The following is a 19,127-nucleotide window of genomic DNA, read 5'->3' on the forward strand; positions in this document are numbered from 1 at the left end:
TCTCCCCGGATCTCCTGTTCCATGATCCTCTCGTATCCCCTTTGCCAATCACCCGTCCAGCTCTCGGCTCCATCCCTCCCCCTCCTGTCTTCTCCTATCATTTTGGATCTCCCCCTCCCCCTCCCACGTTCAAATCTCTTACTAACTCTTCCTTCAGTTAGTCCTGACGAAGGGTCTCGGCCTGAAACGTCGACTGTACCTCTTCCTAGAGATACTGCCTGGCCTGCTGCGTTCACCAGCAACTTTGATGTGTGTTGCTTGAATTTCCAGCATCTGCAGAATTCCTGTTGTTTGGTTATAGGAGATACCAGTTTCAGAATTTGTGGCAACAATCTTCAGAAAAAGTTTAAATCTTATTCAGAAAATTTCAAATGCAATCCTAGTTTGTTAAAAACATTGTTATTGTATTTGGATACTGCATATGTAGCTTGGTGATGTGGAATGAATGTGTTGCATTTTCACCACTGTATGTTGACTAATGTTCCACTGAAGTTGTGTCAGAAATTGCTGCAAGACAGCAAGTCTATTCATTTTAAATGGAGAGCACTAAAGTTTGTTTAAATATTTACTTGGTTAAGTGTGCTTTCAATTTTTTAATTAATCATTTTTAGGATCTTTTAAAATTATTTCTTTAAGAGATGGAATCATTAAAAAAATATAAAACCTGACATATAGGACACAAAAAAAAATTCAACACCTTTAATAGTTTTGATATTTGGCTAAGCTCAAGGGCACTATTTAACCAACTCTCAAAAGTTTCTTCTAGGGTTTCATGGGTGGGCTTGTTTGGCTTGGCTTGAAGCTGCAAGTTGACATGGGCAGATGTGTTAAAGATACTTTGTGTAGATCAGTATATCACTAGTACAATACTGGCTTCTTAATTAAAGTCCTTTTTTGATTTTTTTTACTGCAAGTCAGCTTTCTGATTTTGATCCATGATTCCAATAGATTCACAAGATCACAAGACAAAGGAGCAGAAGTAGGCCATTCGGCCCATCGAGTCTGCTCCGCCACTCCACCATGAGCTAAACTATTCTCCCATCTAGTTCCAATTTCCGGCTTTTTCCCCATATCCCTTGATACCCTGACTAATTAGATACCTGTCAATCTCCTCCTTAAACACCCTCAATGATCAGGCCTCCACAGCTGTATCTGGCAACAAATTCCATAAATCCACGGCTAAAAAGATTTCTCCTCATCTCTGTTTTAAATGGGTGCCCACTAATTCTAAGACTGCGTGGTGTGTGGCCAAGTGGTTAGGGCATTGGGCTCACGAACAGAAGGTCGTGGGTTCCAGTCTCTGCCAAGGCAGTGTGTTGTGTCTTTGAGCAAGGCACTTAACCACACACTGCTCCAGTCCACCCAGCTGAAAATGGCTACCGGCAAAATGCTGGGGGTTAACCTCGTGATAGACTGGCGTCCTATCTGGGGCGGGGGGGGCGGGAGTCTCGTACTCTCAGTCTCTTCACGCCACAGAAACCGGCATAAGCACCGGCCTGATAGGCCACAAAGGCTCGGGTCAGACTTTGACTTTTTTTGAATTCTAAGACTGTGGCCTCTTGTCCTGGACTCACCCAAGGGAAACAGCCTTTCCACATCTACTCTGTCCAACCCTTTCAACATTCCAAATGTTTCTATGTGATCCCCTCTCATTCTTCTATACTCTAATAAATACAGTCCAAGAGCTGACAAACGCTCCTCATACGTTAACCCCTGCATTCCAGGAATCATCCTTGTAAATTTTCTCTAAACTCTCTCCAACATCAGTACATCCCTTCTAAGATAGGGGGCCCAAAACTGTACACAGTATTCCAAATGAGGTCTCACCAGTGCCCCATACAGCCTCATCAACACCTCCTTACTCTTGTACACTATTCCTCTTGAAATGAATGCCAACATAGCATTCGCTTTCCTTACTGCCGATCCAACCTGGTGGTTAACCTTTAGGGTATCCAGCACGAGGACCCCCAAGTCCCATTGCACTTCCGATTTTTGAATTTTCTCCCCATCTAAATAATAATCTGCCCGATTATTTCTTCTTCCAAAATGTACAACCGTACATTTCTCACTATTGTATCTCATCTGCCATTTCTTTGCCCACTCTCCTAAACTGATCAAGTCTCTCTGCAACCTTTCCGTTTCTTCAACACTTCCTGCTTGTCCACCTATCTTGGTGACATCCGCAAACTTAGCCACAAAACCATTTAATCCATAATCTAAATCACCGATATACATTGTAAAATGAAGCAGCCCCAACACTGACCCCTGCGGAACACCACTAGTAACCGGCAACCAATTAGAATAGGATCCCTTTATTCCCACCCTTTGCTTTCTGCCTATCAGCCAATGTTCCACCCATTCCAATATCTTTCCTGTAATTCCATGGGCTCTCATCTTATTAAGCAGCCTCTTATGCGGCACCTTATCGAAAGCCTTTTGCCAATCCAAATACACAACATCCACAGCCTCTCCCTTGTCAATCTTATTTGAGATTACCTCAAAAAATTCCAACAGGTTGGTGAGGCAGGATCTTCCCTTCATTAAACCATGCTGGCTTGGGCCTATCTTGTCATGCACCTCGAGGTATTTCATAACCTCGTCCTTGAGAATCCACTCCAATAACTTTCCAACTACCGATGTCAGACTAACAGGTCTGTAATTTTCTTTTTGCTGCCTCCCTCCCTTCTTAAACAGCAGAACTGCATTTGCGACCTTCCAGTCCTCCAGAACCATGCCAGAGTCTATTGATTCCTGGAAGATCATTTCCAATGCCTCCACAATCTCCAAAGCCACCTCCCTCAGAACCCGTAGGTAAACCTCATCCAGTCCGGGAGACTTACCTATTCTTAGTCCATTTAGCTTCCCAAGCACTTCCTCTCGAGTAATCTTGACTGTACCTAATTCTATTCCCTAAGACCTCTGGCTATCAGGTATGTTGCTAATGTCTTCCACTGTGAAGACCGATGCAAAATACCCATTCAATTCCTCTGCCATCTCTTTGTTACCCATTATAATTTTCTCCAGTATCATTTTCAATTGGTCCTATATCTACCCATGTCACTCTTTTACTCTTCATATATTTAAAAAAACTGTATCCTTTTTTATGTTAATTGCCAACTTCCTTTCATAATTCATCTTTTCTTTCCTAATGAATTTCTTAGTTTCCTGTAAGTCTTTAAAAAGTCGCCCAGTCCTCAGTTTTCCCACTAATTTCTGCTTCCTTGTACACCGTCTCGTTTGCTTTTATTTTAGCCTTAACCTCTCGTATTAGCCACATTTGTGCCATTTTTCCACTCATGATTTTCTTTTTTCTTGGAATATATTTTTCCTGCACTTTCCTCATTTCTTGTAGGAATTTCATCCAATTCCGCTCTACCGTCCCTCCATCTAGCTTACTTTTCAAATTGACCTGGACCAGTTCCTCTCCCATACCACTGTAATTTCCTTTGTTCCACTGAAATATCGATACACCTGATATCAGCTTCTCCTTTTCAAATTTGAAACTGAACTCAATCATGTTATGATCACTACTTCCGAAGGGTTCCATTACCTCCAGCTCCCTAATCGCCTCAGGTTCATTACACAGCACCCAATCCTAAACAGCCGAACCTCTGGGGGGCTCATGGACAAGCTGCTCTAAAGAGCCATCCCATAGGCATTCTACAAACTCTCCCTCCTGAGATCCATATCTTCCTGGCTTTCCCAATCCACTTTCATATTAAAATTCCCCATAATTATCTTGACATTTTCCTTCTGACACGCTTTTTCTATTTCCAGCTGTAGCTTGTAGTCCACATCCTGGCCACTGTTTGGAGGCCTGTAAATAACTGCTATTAGTGTCTTTTTACCCTTGCCATTTCTTAACTCGACCGATAAGGATTCTACCTCTTCTGATCCTATGTTCCTTCTTTCTAGTGATTTGATATTGTTGCTTACCATCAGGGCCACGCCACCCCCTTTACCCACCTTCCTATCTTTCCTATACACTGTGTATCCTTGGACATTCAGCTCCCAATCACATTCATCATTTAGCCATGACTCGGTGATGGCCACAATGTCATATCTTTCAACCTGTAGCTGTACAACAAGGTCATCTACTTTATTTTTAAAGCTGCATGCATTTAAGTACAGTACATGTAGATCAGTATCTGTTACCGATTTTGCTATATTTCTATCGCACAGTAACAATGCTTCATTAAACTCCTCACATAATAAATTGGATCATGTGTAAATAACAAATCATTGTATTTGAAACACCATTAGCATCTCAAAATGTTCAAAATTATTGTTTAAAATATAATTCACTACCACCACAGAGAACACAAAAGAATGATAAACTCTTTTAGAGTTCTATTTCAGTATGACAAAAAAGTAGCTTCCTCATTTATACAAACAATGATACATTTCAATGTTTCAATGATTGATGGAATTCAGTATCCAATAAATGCCTTATCCAGAATGATTCAAAATTAAAAAGTCTGTTATTTCCCTAAAGACTAGAGGATCCTGCTTTTTTTGGCATCACTGGCATTTCATTACTCACCTGTTCATAGAGTGTCATAGCAAACTTCTGGTGGGTAATGCAACACTTAGCAGTACATGTATCCATTTCCATGTCTGATACCATGTGCGAGTGAATTCTCTCCAAAATATTCTCCTGAAGAGAAAAAGAAACATCAGAAATAATGGTGCAATTGGAAGTCTTTGGAAGACCCTAACTTCGAGCAAATTTAATGTAATTTATTAGTCACTCCAAAACAAAAATACCTCTGAACTGCTTAAAAATGAAAAACTAAAACTTTCTGCAAGATCATCAAGCAATTTTAGGCAGAAATTAAAATTAATAGAACGATGAGTAAAAACAAACTTTGTAAGTTTGATTAACTTCATATTCGATGTCAATTTTACAAAAATGGAACATTCCAAAACTGGAAACTAACAATTTAATACAAGATATTGTTGTCTTAGCAGCATTGCGTCTTAAAACAAGTATTTTGTACAGGTTGTGAAAAGCTTCAGGAATGATAACTGCATTTTTAAACATTTCTCAAAGTGATTTACAAGTAGTTATACTGATTGAACACTGATGTGTTTCAATAATGTTTTATTTCCTTCTGAACTTTTGCACAGCATTTCAGCTAAATACAAGTGTTTCAAGAACACTCAGCTCATAAAATAAGGAGTGCAATGGATCACAAAACATGGGAGCAGGATTAGGCCATTCGGCCCATCGTCTGATCTGTCTTTCCATCATGGTTGAATCATTATCCCCTACTCTCCTGCCTTCTCCCTGTAACCTTTGACCCCCCCCCCACTAATCACGAATCTATAAATTTCCGTTTGAAATATACCCAGTGACTTAGCCTCCACAGCTGTCTGTGGGAATGAATTCCACACAGTCACCACCCTCTAAAGCTAAAGAAATCTCATCCGTTTGAAATGGAAATCCTTCTATTCTGAGGCTGTGACCTCTGGCCCTAGACTCCCCACTATAGGAAACATCATCCCCATGTCCATTCTGTCTAGGGATTTCAATATTTGGTAGGTTTCAAAGAGACTCCTCTCTCATTCTCCAGTGAGCACACACCCAGAGCTATCAAACGCTCCTTATACATTAACCCCTTCATTCCTGGGATCATTCTCGTGAATGTCCCCAGACCCTCTCCAATGCCAAAGCATCCTTTCTTAGATAAGAGGCCCAAAACTCCAAGTACTCACAGTACTCCAAGTACGTAGAAGTCCCAACAAGAGGGCGTGCAATATTGGATCTACTATTAGGGAACTAGACAGAGCAGGTGACAGAAGTTTTTGTAGGGGATCACTTTGTAGCCAGAGGCCACAATGCTATTAGTTTCAAAGTAAATAAGCAAAAAGATAGGCCTGGTCCATGGTTGAAATTCTAAATTGGAAAAAAGCCAATTTTTAATGGTAGCAGAAACGATCTGGCAAGTGTGGATTGGAACAGGCTGCCTTTCTGGCAAAGGTGTATTTGGAAAGAGGGAGGCCTTCAAAAAAGAAATTTTGAGAGTACGAAGCTTTAACGTGCTTGTCTGAATAAAAGGTAAAGATAACAGGTTTGGGGAACCTTGGTTTTCAAGAGATATTGAGGCACTGGATAAAAGGAGAGATAAAAGAAGGTATATGACAGGTACAGACAGGTAGGAAAAAATGAAGTGCAAGAGAACACAAGAAAGAAATCAGAAAGGCTAAAAAAAAAGATACGAAGTTGTTCCAGCATACAAGGTGAAGGAGAATTCTAAGGGATTTCACAGGTATGTTAAGAACAAAAGCATTGCTAGGGAGGGACAAGATTGGTCCTCTGGAAGACCAGAGTGGTAATCCAAGTGTGGAGCCAAAACAGCTGAAGGAGATCTTAAATGTCTTCTTTTCACTTGTATTTACTTGGGAGACAGATACAGAGCTTACAGAAGTGAAGCAAAACAGCATCAACTTCATGGACCCTGTAGATTGCAGAGGACAAGGTGTTTGCTACCAAGGCAAGTCAGGGTGGACAAGTCCCTAGAGCCTGACAAGGTGTTCCCGTGCCCTACAGGAGCCAACTGCAGAAATTTCCAGGGTGAAATATTTAAAACATTTTCAGCAACAGAAGAGGTACCAGAAGATTGGAGGATAGCCAATGTTGTATCACTATTTAAAAATGGCTCTAAACAGAAACCAGGAAATTATAGGAGGGTGAGTCTGACATCAGTTATGGGAAAATTATTGGAGGGTATTTTAAGGGACTGGATATATTTGGATAGACATGGACTGATTAAGGATAGTTAGTATGGCTCTGTGCATGGTAGGTCATGTCTAACCAATCTTGTACAGTTTTTTGAGCAAGTTACCAGGAAAGTGGATGAAGGCAAGTCAATGGATGTTGTCTACATATACTTTAGTAAGGCATTTGACAGGGTCCCACATGGAAGGCTGATCAAGAAGGTTCAATCGCTCGACATTCAGAACCAGGAAGTAATTTGGATTAGACATTGACTTTGCGAGAGAAATCACAGGGTGGTAGTAAAGGGTTGCCTCTCTAACTGGAGGCCTGTGACTAGTCGTGTGCCACAGAGATCAGTGCTGTGTCCTTTGTTGTTTTTCATCTGGATGATAATGTGGTTAACTGGATCAGCAAGTTTGCTGATGACACTAAGAATGAGGGTGTAGTGGACAGTGAGGAAGACCATCACGGCTTGCAGAGGAGATTTGATAAAGGTATACAAAATTATGAGGGATATAGATAAGGTAAATGCAAGGAGGCTTTTTTCCACCGAGGTTGGGTAGGACTACAACCAGAGGTCATGGTTTATGGGTGAAAGGTGAAAAGTTTAAGGGAAACATGAGGGGAAATTTCTTCACTCAGAGGGTTGTGAGAACGTAGAATGAACTGCCAGCACAAGTGGTCCATGCGAGCTCGATTTCAATCTTTAAGAGAAGTTTGGATAGGTATATCGATAGTAGGGACATGAAGAGCTATGGTCCCAGTGCAGGTTGTTGGGGTAGGCAGTTTAAGTAGTTTCAGCATGGACTAGACAGGCCAAAGTGCCCACTGCTGTGCTATACTTCTCTATGACTCTAACTGCAGTCTGACTAATGCCTTATAAAGCGTCAGCATCACATGCTTGCTTTTATATTCTAGTCCACTTGAAATAAATGTCAACATTGCATTTGCCTTCCTTATTATCAACTCAACCTACAAGATAACCTTCAGGGAATCCTGCACAAGGACCTCAAAATCCTTTGCACCTAATTTCTGAATATGTTCCCCATTTTGAATAGTAGTCTACACCTTTATTCCTTTACATCAAAATGCATGACATACACTTCCCTACATGGTATTTCATCTGCCACTTTTTTGCCCATTCTCTTAAACTAAATCCTTTTGCAGACTCCCTGCTTCTACAATACTGCATGCCCTCCAGATATATTTGTACAGTCTGCAAACTTGGCCACAAAGCTATCAATTCTGTCATCCAAAACATTAACATATGACATGAAAAGAAACAGTCCTAGCATTGACCCTGTGAAACATCACTAGTCATTGGCAGCCAAGCAGAAATGACTCCTTTATTCCCATTCTTTAGCCTCTGCCAATCAGGCAACCTTTTCTTTTTTACTTTCACAGATACATATTGGCTCCCTTGGAGAAACGCTATTAGGCTCATTCCTTCTTGGATTGTTCCATGTGTAGTCTATTTAATATTTAAGTAAGATTTGAGTAATATTCTTAATACACCAAAAATGGCTCACAGACACCAGACCAACGCAGGCTTAATGGTGAAACTTCTAGAAAATGTAACAAGGCAGGACACATAAACAGCCATTGGGCATACAAAAATAAATGGACTGCAAAGGGAAGAGAAAAAGATAAAAAGTCAAGCTGCAGATTCAAAAAAGAGCACTAATCTGCATGTTGTAATGATGAGAGTGACACAGGACTGAGTAAGCTGAGATTTACGATGTGAAAACTAACACGAAATAAGCAATGCGGCTTACACCATAAGTGAATGGTAAATTAATTAAAAGGAATTAGAAAAAATAGGGCTATGGGTAACCCTAGGTAATTTCTAGAAGTACATGTTTGGCACAACATTGTGGCCCGAAGGGCCTGCATTGTGCCATAGGTTTTCTATGTTTCTATACAGCGTTGAACAAGCTGTTCTAGCCCTTCGAGCCGCACCACTCAGCAACCCTGGTTTAACCCCAAACTATTCAATGTACAATTTATAATGACCAATTCACCTACTAACTGGTACATCTTTCATATCAAACCCCCATATTTCAGGGGGAGGAGATACTGAGTTTTTAGAAATGACACCAGAATTGAACTCCAAACTCCAACGCCCCAAGCTGTAATAGCGTCACACTAACTGCTCCGCTATCATGATCTTCTAGCCATGCTAGTAACTTTCCTGTAACACCTGGGTCTTATCTTCTTTAGTAGTTTCATGTGTGGCACCTTGTCAAAGACATTCTGAAAATCCAAGTAAACAACATGCACTGTCTCCCTTTTATCTATCCTAGTGCCAACAAGAATTTGAAAACCATCTTATGGAACAAATATGTGCTTATTTGAGAAAAATACTTTCAAAAGTCTAGGAAAGCTGGAAATCTGTCTCCAAACCAAGCACATCTGGGGTTTCAGGGCCAGCCACGATATCTCTTTCAGGAAGTCAGCACAGACAAATTAGTTAAACAGATCAAGTTATTAAGGTGCTGAATGAAAGATAGTAAAATTGCCAGGATACGTACAAAGCATTCTGCAGCATCATCCATAAAACCAAGTTGAAAACGATGTTCATCTTTAAAGCTCTCAGCTAGAGCACTACGAAGAGCATCAGAAGGAAGGGCTTTCTCCCTGCTGTTACGAAATTCTACAAATATATCCTGCAAATAGAAAACATTATTTGCCACAGTGAGTGGTGAAATAAATGTCAAGATCAGCCTCAGTAATTAGATACTTAAGTAACGTATGCATAAACTAACTTCAAGATACCACACAACCAAGTTTTTTTTATATAAAAGTACCTTGATAAAGCTATATATAGTATTCAAAAACTTCTTCTGCACCACAGTGAACCAACCACTTTCTGAGCAATTGCTCAGGGTCTACAGGGGAATGACAAAAGGAAAAGCACAGGAGCAGCTAACCACATGGAAAACTATTTTCAAAACAAAAAACAAACAATAACTTTTTAGTACATTTTGCAACCAGATGAGAAATAGTTTGCGCCTTGGGACTGAAAAGTTATGCATTGTGTTGACTGTAGTATGGATCCAGGAAGCAGACTAGGCATATTCACTTAAAGCAAAGGAACAAAAAAAGTTAAGAATACTGATCACAACATTTAAAAAACACAGGCCAGTGATCTTGTAAGACAGGGATTTCTATTTCAAGCAGACTTGGTTCCAACACAGAAGAAAAATGTGATGACAGGCGTCAGCTCAGAAATGATAAAGAACTAGCATTTTTTTAATTAAACTTCAGAGGATAATTTTAGTAATGGAAGTGTGGGAACCCTATAGATGTCGGAGCTAATGATTCCATCAAAAAAAATAGATGAAACTGAAGGAGGAGGGAATTTGAGCCAAAAGATAACAAAGATAATGTGAAAAAGTCAGCATGGAGTCACAGCGATAACAATCCAGTAAGAATAAAGACTTAAAATTCAAAACGTAACAAAGTTCATGTATTCTCTCAAAAGTCTCTCTATTAAATCTGTAGTATAACATTAGGACATAATAAAAGTAAATTTTTAATATACATAGCACAGAAAATTAGCTTCCTAAAAGAAAGTCAAGCGCACAACCAACAGGCATTTTCTTGTTGGTAAGACCTACAAGTGGTGTAAATTGGGGACTGTGATGGAGCCTATCTATAATTGATATGAATGACTCACAGGCAACACTGAAGTATGCATGATTGCTAAATTTGCTGATAACACAAAAATGGGTTGGAAAGATTCATTGGGAATTAGGTATCACAATGCACAATTAGTAAAAATCTATCATTAAGTTATGACAATTAGAAAAGCTAACAGTGTTGTTACTTATTGCTAGGTGATTCAAATTTAAAAGTAGGGAGTTTACGTTTCAGTTGTATTGGGTATCACATTATTATTCACATTCTTTAATTCCTGACCAATAATGACATTTTACATCCCACCTATGTCTGCTAGGGCAGGTCAATGTGTGAAGTGCTTTTTTCTTTGGATTACCAGTCTGGTAATTTAACCACCATATCTTACTATTTGAGCATACAGAATCTTCTCAGGCAAACAGAGCCAAGAATCACATTCCTATAAGTTAAAAAAAATCCTTATCTGAATCCCAAATGTTAATTCCCTCTTCTTGAAAATATGACTCACAACATCTACCACATCAAGCCTTTCAAAAATATTGAGCAATTCGATATTAAAAACTGATTTTACCTTCAGAGCACAGAATATGCAAGCATTTCCAAAACAGACATGTCCAGGCAGTTGTCTCAAACTTCGTCGAAATATATCCAGGTGCCATAGGATCTGCAGGACGAAACCCAGAGACTTCAATTCTATGGATGACCAAGACAAAAAGACATCCAAAAATGCTTTTCTATCTGTACACTACAATATTTAAGGTTTGTACTTCCATTAACACTATAATTCATGATTGCTCTATTCAACACATTTCCTTTTCCCCCCACACTTCCTAGCATATCAGATGGCAAATTGAGCAAGAAAGTGGCAGATGGAATTTAATCCCAACAAGATGAGGAGTCTAATAAAGGCATGATATATTTTGAATGGTAGGGCCCAAGAGTGTATTACAGAATTATGAAGCTTTGGTGTACAAATCTAAAGATCCTTCAACATGGCAACACAGATTAAGAAAGCACAGACTTCATTAGCTGTGGTATAGAATACAAGAGCAAAGAAGCTTTGGTACAACTCATAAAACATAGGGCAGGAAAAAGCTGAAATACGGTATATAGTTCTGATTAGTGCTTTAATGGAAAGGCACAAGTATACTGGAGAGACTGCAAAAGAGGTTCACCAGAAGACTGTCTGGGACAAAATGTTCCAGTCATTAGCAGAGATTGTGTACTTATTATTACATCAGGGCAGAGATTGTGCTTCATTTGCACCATGAAAATACTGAAGAATACTATGAAATATTGCTAAGATGATGAATTCTCTTTCCAAACATTTCAGTCGGAGTTTTCAAATGAAAACTGCATCCATTATAGATTGTTGACAGAAGATAAGCAATAGTACTAATCACAAAATCACTTTCAATGCAGGCTTTTCAGGTTAATAAGATATTAACAGCCTTAAACACTCCTCAAAGATAACAACTGATAAGGGGTGAGTGTTTGCATGTAGCTCCAATGGGAATAATCAACTATTCCCATTTAGGACTACAGCTGGTCCAGTCACAGCCATGGGTACTTCAGTAAGCAATGTTTTTAAAAAAAATCTATCAATACTCAAAAATCAACAGACCCCAGTTACGAGTCCAGTTTCCCTTTAAGGAAACAAAAGCAGGGAAGGTGTGCTGGATTGCAGGAACAAGTGAAACTCAGAGGCCTTAGACCCCTATTCCTAACTACCCTGCTGGCAAATGTACAGTCTCTAGAAAATAAAATTGTAGACCTCAGAGCAAGATTGCAGTACCAGGGGGATCTCAGGGACTGCTGGGTACTTTGCTTCATGGAAAAATGGCTCAGACACAATGCTACACCCCGAAGTCTTCACCATTCTCCACAAAGCTAGATCAGTTGAGTATTTTAAAGAAAGAGCAGTATGATTCATGATTAACTCATTCTGGTGCATGACGGTTGTATCTCAGACCTGCTCACCTGACCTAGAATATCTAACAATCAAGTGTTATCCATTTTATCTGCCGAGGGGGTTTTCTGCCATCATCCTGGGTGTCATCATCTCTGAAGATCTATCCTGGGCCCAGCATATTGACATAATTACAATGAAGGCACAACAGCAGCTTTATTTCATTAGGATGTTGTTTAAAAAAAAATCACTCTGTACTCTGTACATAGTTTTCTTCTTTCGATTGTTCTTTCTTTCCTCTCCTTTCTATAAGCATATACCTCAGATAAATATTATGTGGAGATCTGTGACAAATATGATTATATGATATATATGTACAGTATCTGAAATACATCTTGTTTGATGATGAAATTCAATAAAAAACAAATTACAAAAAAAAAACGATCTTGAGGAGACTCCATATCACCAAAGACTCACAAATTGCTACATGAAGAGCATTTTAATTGGTTGCATCATCATCTGGTATAGAGAGGCCACTGCACAGGATCAGTAAAAGCTACAGAAAATTCCAAACTCAGCCTGCTCTATCATGGGCACTAGCCTCCCCAGCATCAAGTACATCTTCAAAAGGCGGCATCTGTCACTATGGACACCCACAAGCCGGGACATGCCCTCTTCTCAATGATTCCATCAAGGTGCAGGTACAGCAGCCTGAAGACACACATTCAACGTTTTAGGAGCAGCTTCTTTCCCTCTGCCATCAGATTTCTAAATGTTCCATGAACCCACATATACTATCTCATTGTTTTTTTCTCTTTTTTTTGCTCTATTTGCACTACTTTTTATATATTTTATACATTGCATTTCTTATTGTAATTTAGTTTATTTTATTATGTATTGCAATGTACTGCTCCTGCAAAACAAAATATTTCATGATATACGCTAGTGATATTAAAAATGGTTCTGATTCTAATTCCCTCAACTGTAGCAACCTACAGTAATGGAAAGTCACCTTCCAAAATGTCAAGTCTTAGATTGACGAAATTACATGACATGTTACATATTTGCACTGAGTTATCAGTTTAGATCGATAATCTAGAGAGCTACACAGGTACAAAAGCATTCGGATAGCAAGGAAAAAGTCTGCAGGAAATTAGAGAGAATCTATTCTATATATCTTTTAAACTTTAGAAGTGTGGTTATATTGAACACGAAACAGTTCAGCACAGAAACAGACCTTTCAACTCATGATGTTGTGTTGAACTAATTAAAACAGTAATACACTCCAAATTAAACTAGTCCTTTCTGCTAACACAAGTCCATTACCCTCAATTCCCTGCATACTTATGTGCCTATGTAAGAGCTTCTAAAAGGCCTCTATCACATTGTTGGCCTCTACTACACCCTTGGTAGCACATCCAGGCACCCCATCATTCTTTGTGCGTTTAAAAAAAAATGCCCTATATATTTCATTTGAATTTACTCCCCCTCATCTTCACTGCATGCCCTCTAGCATTCGACATTTAAACCTGAGGAATAAGGATACCAACCATCTACTTGACCCATGTCCTGAAATATTCCACAGGGCTCGCCTCATCCTCTGCATATCAGCGAAAACAACCCACGTTTAACCAACCTCTCCTTCTTATACACGCTCTCCAATCCAAACAGCATTCTGATAAACCTCTTTTGCACTCTCTCCAAAGCCTCAACATCCTTTCTAAGATCACATAAGAAGGTTCAAATGAAATACTCTCTATGCGGCCTAACTAGAGTTTTATAAACCAGTGACACAACTTCCTGGCTCTTGGACACTTGCAAGCCGAAGAAGTGCCACATCTGCCCCTACACCTCCTCCCTCACTACAATTCAGGGCCACAAACAGTCCTTACAGGTAAAGTGACCCTACAGCTGTCAGTCAGTCAGTCAAGGTTACCTGCTGTATCCTGTGCTCCCTGTGTGGCCTCCTGTATATCGGTGAGACCTGACATAGACTGGGAGACTGCTTCACCGAGCACCTATGCTCCCTCCGCCAGAAATACTGGGATCTTCCGGTGGCTACCCATTTCAATTCTACTTCCCATTCCTATTCTGACATGTTAGTCCATGGCCTCCTCTATTACCATGATGAGGCCGTACTGAAATTGGAGGAACGACACCCTGTATTCTGTCTGGGCAGCCTCCAACCTGATGACATACAACATCGATTTCTCAAACATCTGAAATTGCACCCCCTCCCTTCACCATTCCCATTTCCCTCTCTCAACTTATCTCCTTACCTGCCCATTACCCCCCTCTGGTGCTGCTCCCCCTTCCCTTTCTTCCATAATCTTCTACCCCCTCCTAATCAAATTCCCCCTCCTCCACCCCTTTATCTCTTTCACCAATCAACTTCCCCTTTTCGCAGATTCACCTATCACCTACCACACTGTACTTCTTCCTCCCCTTCCCCAAGCTTCTTGGTCTAACTACTCATCTTTTGTTCTAGTTCTGATGAAAGGTCTCAGTACGAAATGTTTACTCTTTTCCATCGATGCTGCCTGGCCTGTTGAGTTCCTCCAAGATTTTGTGCGTGTTGCTTGGATTTCCAGCATCTGCAGATTTTCTCATCTTCCTGACTCTTGAATTCAGTGCATTGACCAATAAACACAAGCATAGCGTATGCCTACTTAACTAGTCTATCAACTCATAGAGCCACTTTCAGGGAGGAAGGAGTATAAACTAGAAGTTGATAGGTGAAGCCAGGTGAGAGGAACGGTTGGTGGGTGGGGAAGGGGTGAAATAAAAAGCTGAGAGGTGATAGGTGAAGGCAAAGGGATGAAGGAGGAAACTAAGAGGAGAGTAGAGTGTTTCATGGGCAAAAGGGAAGGAGGAAGGGCACCAGACGGAACTAAAAGGCATGTAAGATGAAGGAGATAAGAGGTAAGTCAGAATAGGTGAATGGGGAATGGAAGAAGAAAGAAGGAGAGGGGGGAGAAATTACCAAAAGTCAAGGAAATTGATGTTCATGCCATCAAGTTGAAGGCTACCCTGAAAGAATATGAGGTGTTGCATCTCCTACTTGAGAGTGGCCCCATCTTGATAGGAAGGGGGATTGGAATTAAAATGGTTAGCCACCAGGAAATCCTGCTTAGACCATAAGACTATAAGACATGGAAGCAGAATTAGGCCATTCAGCCCACTGAGTCCGCTCCACCATTTCATCATGGCTGATCCTGGATCCCATTCAACCGCCATACAGCTGCCCCCTCACCATATCCCTTGATGCCCCAAACAATCAGGAACCTATCAATTTCTGCTTTGATATACTCACAGACTTGGCCTCCATAACAGTCTGTAGCAAAGCATTCCACAGATTCAACACTCTTTGACTAAAAAAAAAAATTCCTTCTTACTTCTGTTCTGAAAAGGCACCCCTCAATTTTGAGACTGTGCCTCTAGTCCTTTCAACATTCGGTAGGTTTCAATAAGATCCCCATGCATTCTTTTAAATTCCAATGAGTACAGGCCCAAAGCTGCTAAACACTTGTTGCGAATGGAGCAAAAGTGCTCAACAAAGCAGTCTCCCAATCTATGCAGATCTCACCAATGTACAGTATGCTGCACCGGGAACACCAGATAACTGTGATGACCCCAAAGGACTCACAGATAAAGTGTTGTTTCACCTGGAAGGATTATTTGGGGCACTGAATAGAGGTGTGGGAGGAGGTGAATGGACAGGTGTAGCACTTCTTCTGCTTGGAGGGATAAGTGTCAGGAGGGAGATCAGAGCGGAGGGACAAAGGGATCATGGAAGAATTCTAACCCTGTTAAGGTGGTGGAAAGTTGGGGTGAGGGTGGATGTCTGCAAAATGGATATGTGGCAGCATCAATGGTGGAGGAAGGGAAACCCTGTTCTTTGAAGGAGGAGGACATCTCTGACGTCGTGGAAAGGAAAGCTGCTTGCTGGGAACAGATGTGGTAGAAACAGAGGAATTGAGAACAGGGAATAGCATTTTTACAAGTAACCAGGTAGGAAGAAGTATAATCATGACAGCTGTGAGTCAGTAGGTTTATTAAAGATATCAGCAGACAGTTTGCCTCCTGTGAAGGAGACAGAAAGAGATCAAGAAAGGGGAGAGAGGTGACAAAAATGTACTGTGAATTTGAGGGCAGGGTGGAAGTTAGAGGCAAAGTTGATGAAATTGACATGCTCAGCAAGGATGCATGAAGCAGCACCAATGCAGTCAAAAATGTAGCACAGAATGAGTTGGTAAGTGCTACCCAGTGAAGGGTTTAAACATGGACTGTTCCACATAGCCAACAAAAAGGCAGACATAGCCAATGAAAAGGCAAGCATAGCAGGGGCCCATAGCTACAACCTGGCTTTGGAAAAAGTAGGAGTCATCGAAAGAGAAATTGTGGAGTGTGAAGACCAACTCTGCCAGATGGAGGAGGGTGGTGGTGTAGGGGAACCGGTTAGGTCTGTTGTCCAAAAAGAAGCGGAGAGCTTTAAGGTCTTCTTGATGGGGAACAAGTGTATTGGGACTAGACACCACGTTGAAAGTGAGGCGATCGGGATACTTCCAACCTGTTCATTTGTGAACTTACCAACACACTATCCACAATTTCACATAGGTTATATATAAAATCCAGATGGATCTCCATTGAACACCACTAGTAGACCTCCAGTCAGAATAAATCCCATCAACTACTACACTGTCTTCCATGGGCATTAATACCAAATACAAACAGTTCAATCACCGTGCATCCCATGCATGTCAATCTACCTTGTGGGACCTCATCAAGTGCTATTGAGGGCATCACAGAGCCATAATTGAAAGAAGACTGTAGCTAGAAGTTAAACATCCAACGATATAAGGATCTCTCCTATCAAACAGGCGGACAGAGGGGCAGGGAGACTCTGTTGGTTTAAAAAAAATATGAAACCATATTCCTTGAAAGAAGCAACATAGGATCAGAAGATGTAGAATGCTTGTGGAGTTAAGAAACTGTAAGGGCAAGGAGACCCTGATGGGAGTTACACAGGCCGCTGGCCAAGATGTGCAGTACAAATTACAACAGGAGACAAAAAGCGTACGTAAAAAGGGCAATGTTATGATGGTCATGGGGGATTTCAATATGTAGGTAGATTATAAAAATCAGGTAGGCAATGGATCCCAAGAGAAAGAATTTGTAGAATGCCTACAACGTGGCTTTTTAGAGCAGCTTGTGGTCAAGCCCTCTAAAGAAAAGACAGTTCTGGATTGGGTCTTGTGGAATGAAACAGATCTGATGAGGGAGCTTAAGGTAAAGGAACACTGAGGAAACAACGATCATAATGTGATAGAATTCACCCTGCAGCTTGAGACGTATGTTAAAATCCGATATATCATTATCACATTCGAGTAAAGGTTAACTATAGAAGCATGAGAGAAGAGGTGGACAAAGTTGATTGGAAGGGGTCACGAGCTGGGATAACAGTGCAGCAGTAATGGCCTGAATTTCTGGGAGTAATTCGGAAGATGCAAGATCAGTTCATCCAAAAGAAGCTGCATTCTAAAGGGAGGATGAGGCAACTCTGGCTGACAAAGGAAGTCAAACACAAAAAAAAAGCAGACAATACAGGTTTCCCCCGCCTTCCGAAGGTACAGCATTCCTATGAAACGGTTCATAAGCCAAAATGTCGTAAAGCGAAGAAGCAATTACCATTTATTTATATGGGAAAAATTTGTGAGCATTTGCAGACCCAAAAATAACCTACCAAATCATGCCAAATAACACATAAAACCTAAAATAACAGTAACATATAGTAAAAGCAGGAATGATATGATAAATACACAGCCTATATAAAGTACAAATACTTTTCCACAATCATTACTGAACTGCTCTCCGTAGCGAAAATCTGCGCAAGCACTCTCGGCAGAAAATCTCACGCAAGCACTGTTGGCAAAAACACGGCGCAAGCGCTCTCCAGTAACCTTTAAGCTATGAAGCTGCCAAATCATACCAAATAACACATAAAAATACACAGCCTATATAAAGTAGAAATAATGTATGTACAGTGTAGTATCCCTTACCGGAATTGGTTCAGCGCCGAGCACACTGATGATGGTGTGTTAGACTGAGTCGTCGCAGGTTGGGTGGTGCAGTGGCACCCACCCTCCAGGCCGCCGAGCAAAACATGGCCGCGAGGCACGTAGGGGTCCAGCAGCAGCTGGGAGGCACACCGCACATCTTTAAGAAAAAAGCCAAAATAAACATGCTAATTAATTATGTGTTGGGTGGCACCTAATTAATTAGCATGTTTATTTCGGCTTTTTTCTTAAAGATGTGCTGTGTGCCTCCCGGCTACTGCTGGATTCTCCGCGAATCGGTACAGTATCTGTCCGCAGCCTGAGTGTTGGGGTGGTGGGACACTGGGGTTTCATCTCGTCGTCTGTTTCCATTAGAGCAGGCAGCTCATCTTCTCCTATGACTGCCTGCCTCGATGTCGAAGGTCGAGGTTCATCGTCTGCTGTGGCTGATGTGGAAGGCTTGCTTGACTGCTGAGCCTCGCACATTTGTCTATCATACAGTTCTTTATAAGGACTCAAACCATCCTGCAAATATCCCCTAAACCTACGTACCCTTTCAAAATTAAAGTCATACTTTATCATTGCAGCGAAAATCTCACACAGTCACTTTCGGTCCGTTCGCTTCAGCATTCAGTTTTGATTGTTATCCTTTCCTCTTCCAATTGCATCAGCTCTTCATCTATCAGTTCTCGGTCATGGGATGCCAAAACCTCTTCAACATCATATTCATCGGCTTTCACAAGCCAAACTCACTTAGTCCTTACTTCGTTCACCACGATCAAAACGCTTAATTATGTCTAGT

General features: G+C 40.8%; 1 protein-coding gene across 1 annotated transcript in view; it reads right to left on the reverse strand.

Annotated features, from left to right (window-relative positions):
• Window positions 1-19,127, reverse strand: part of LOC140195211 (inactive ubiquitin carboxyl-terminal hydrolase 53-like) — a 142,728-nt gene that overhangs the window by 106,876 nt on the left and 16,725 nt on the right. The window contains exons 2-4 of the mRNA XM_072253157.1: window positions 10,932-11,024; window positions 9,253-9,387; window positions 4,544-4,657 (exon numbers count right to left, since the gene is read on the reverse strand). Of these exons, the coding sequence (XP_072109258.1) occupies window positions 4,544-4,657; window positions 9,253-9,387; window positions 10,932-11,024 (342 nt within the window). The remainder of the gene's footprint in view (window positions 1-4,543; window positions 4,658-9,252; window positions 9,388-10,931; window positions 11,025-19,127) is intronic.

This window comes from Mobula birostris, chromosome 3, assembly GCF_030028105.1.
Source record: "Mobula birostris isolate sMobBir1 chromosome 3, sMobBir1.hap1, whole genome shotgun sequence".
NCBI classification, from domain to species: domain Eukaryota; kingdom Metazoa; phylum Chordata; class Chondrichthyes; order Myliobatiformes; family Myliobatidae; genus Mobula; species Mobula birostris.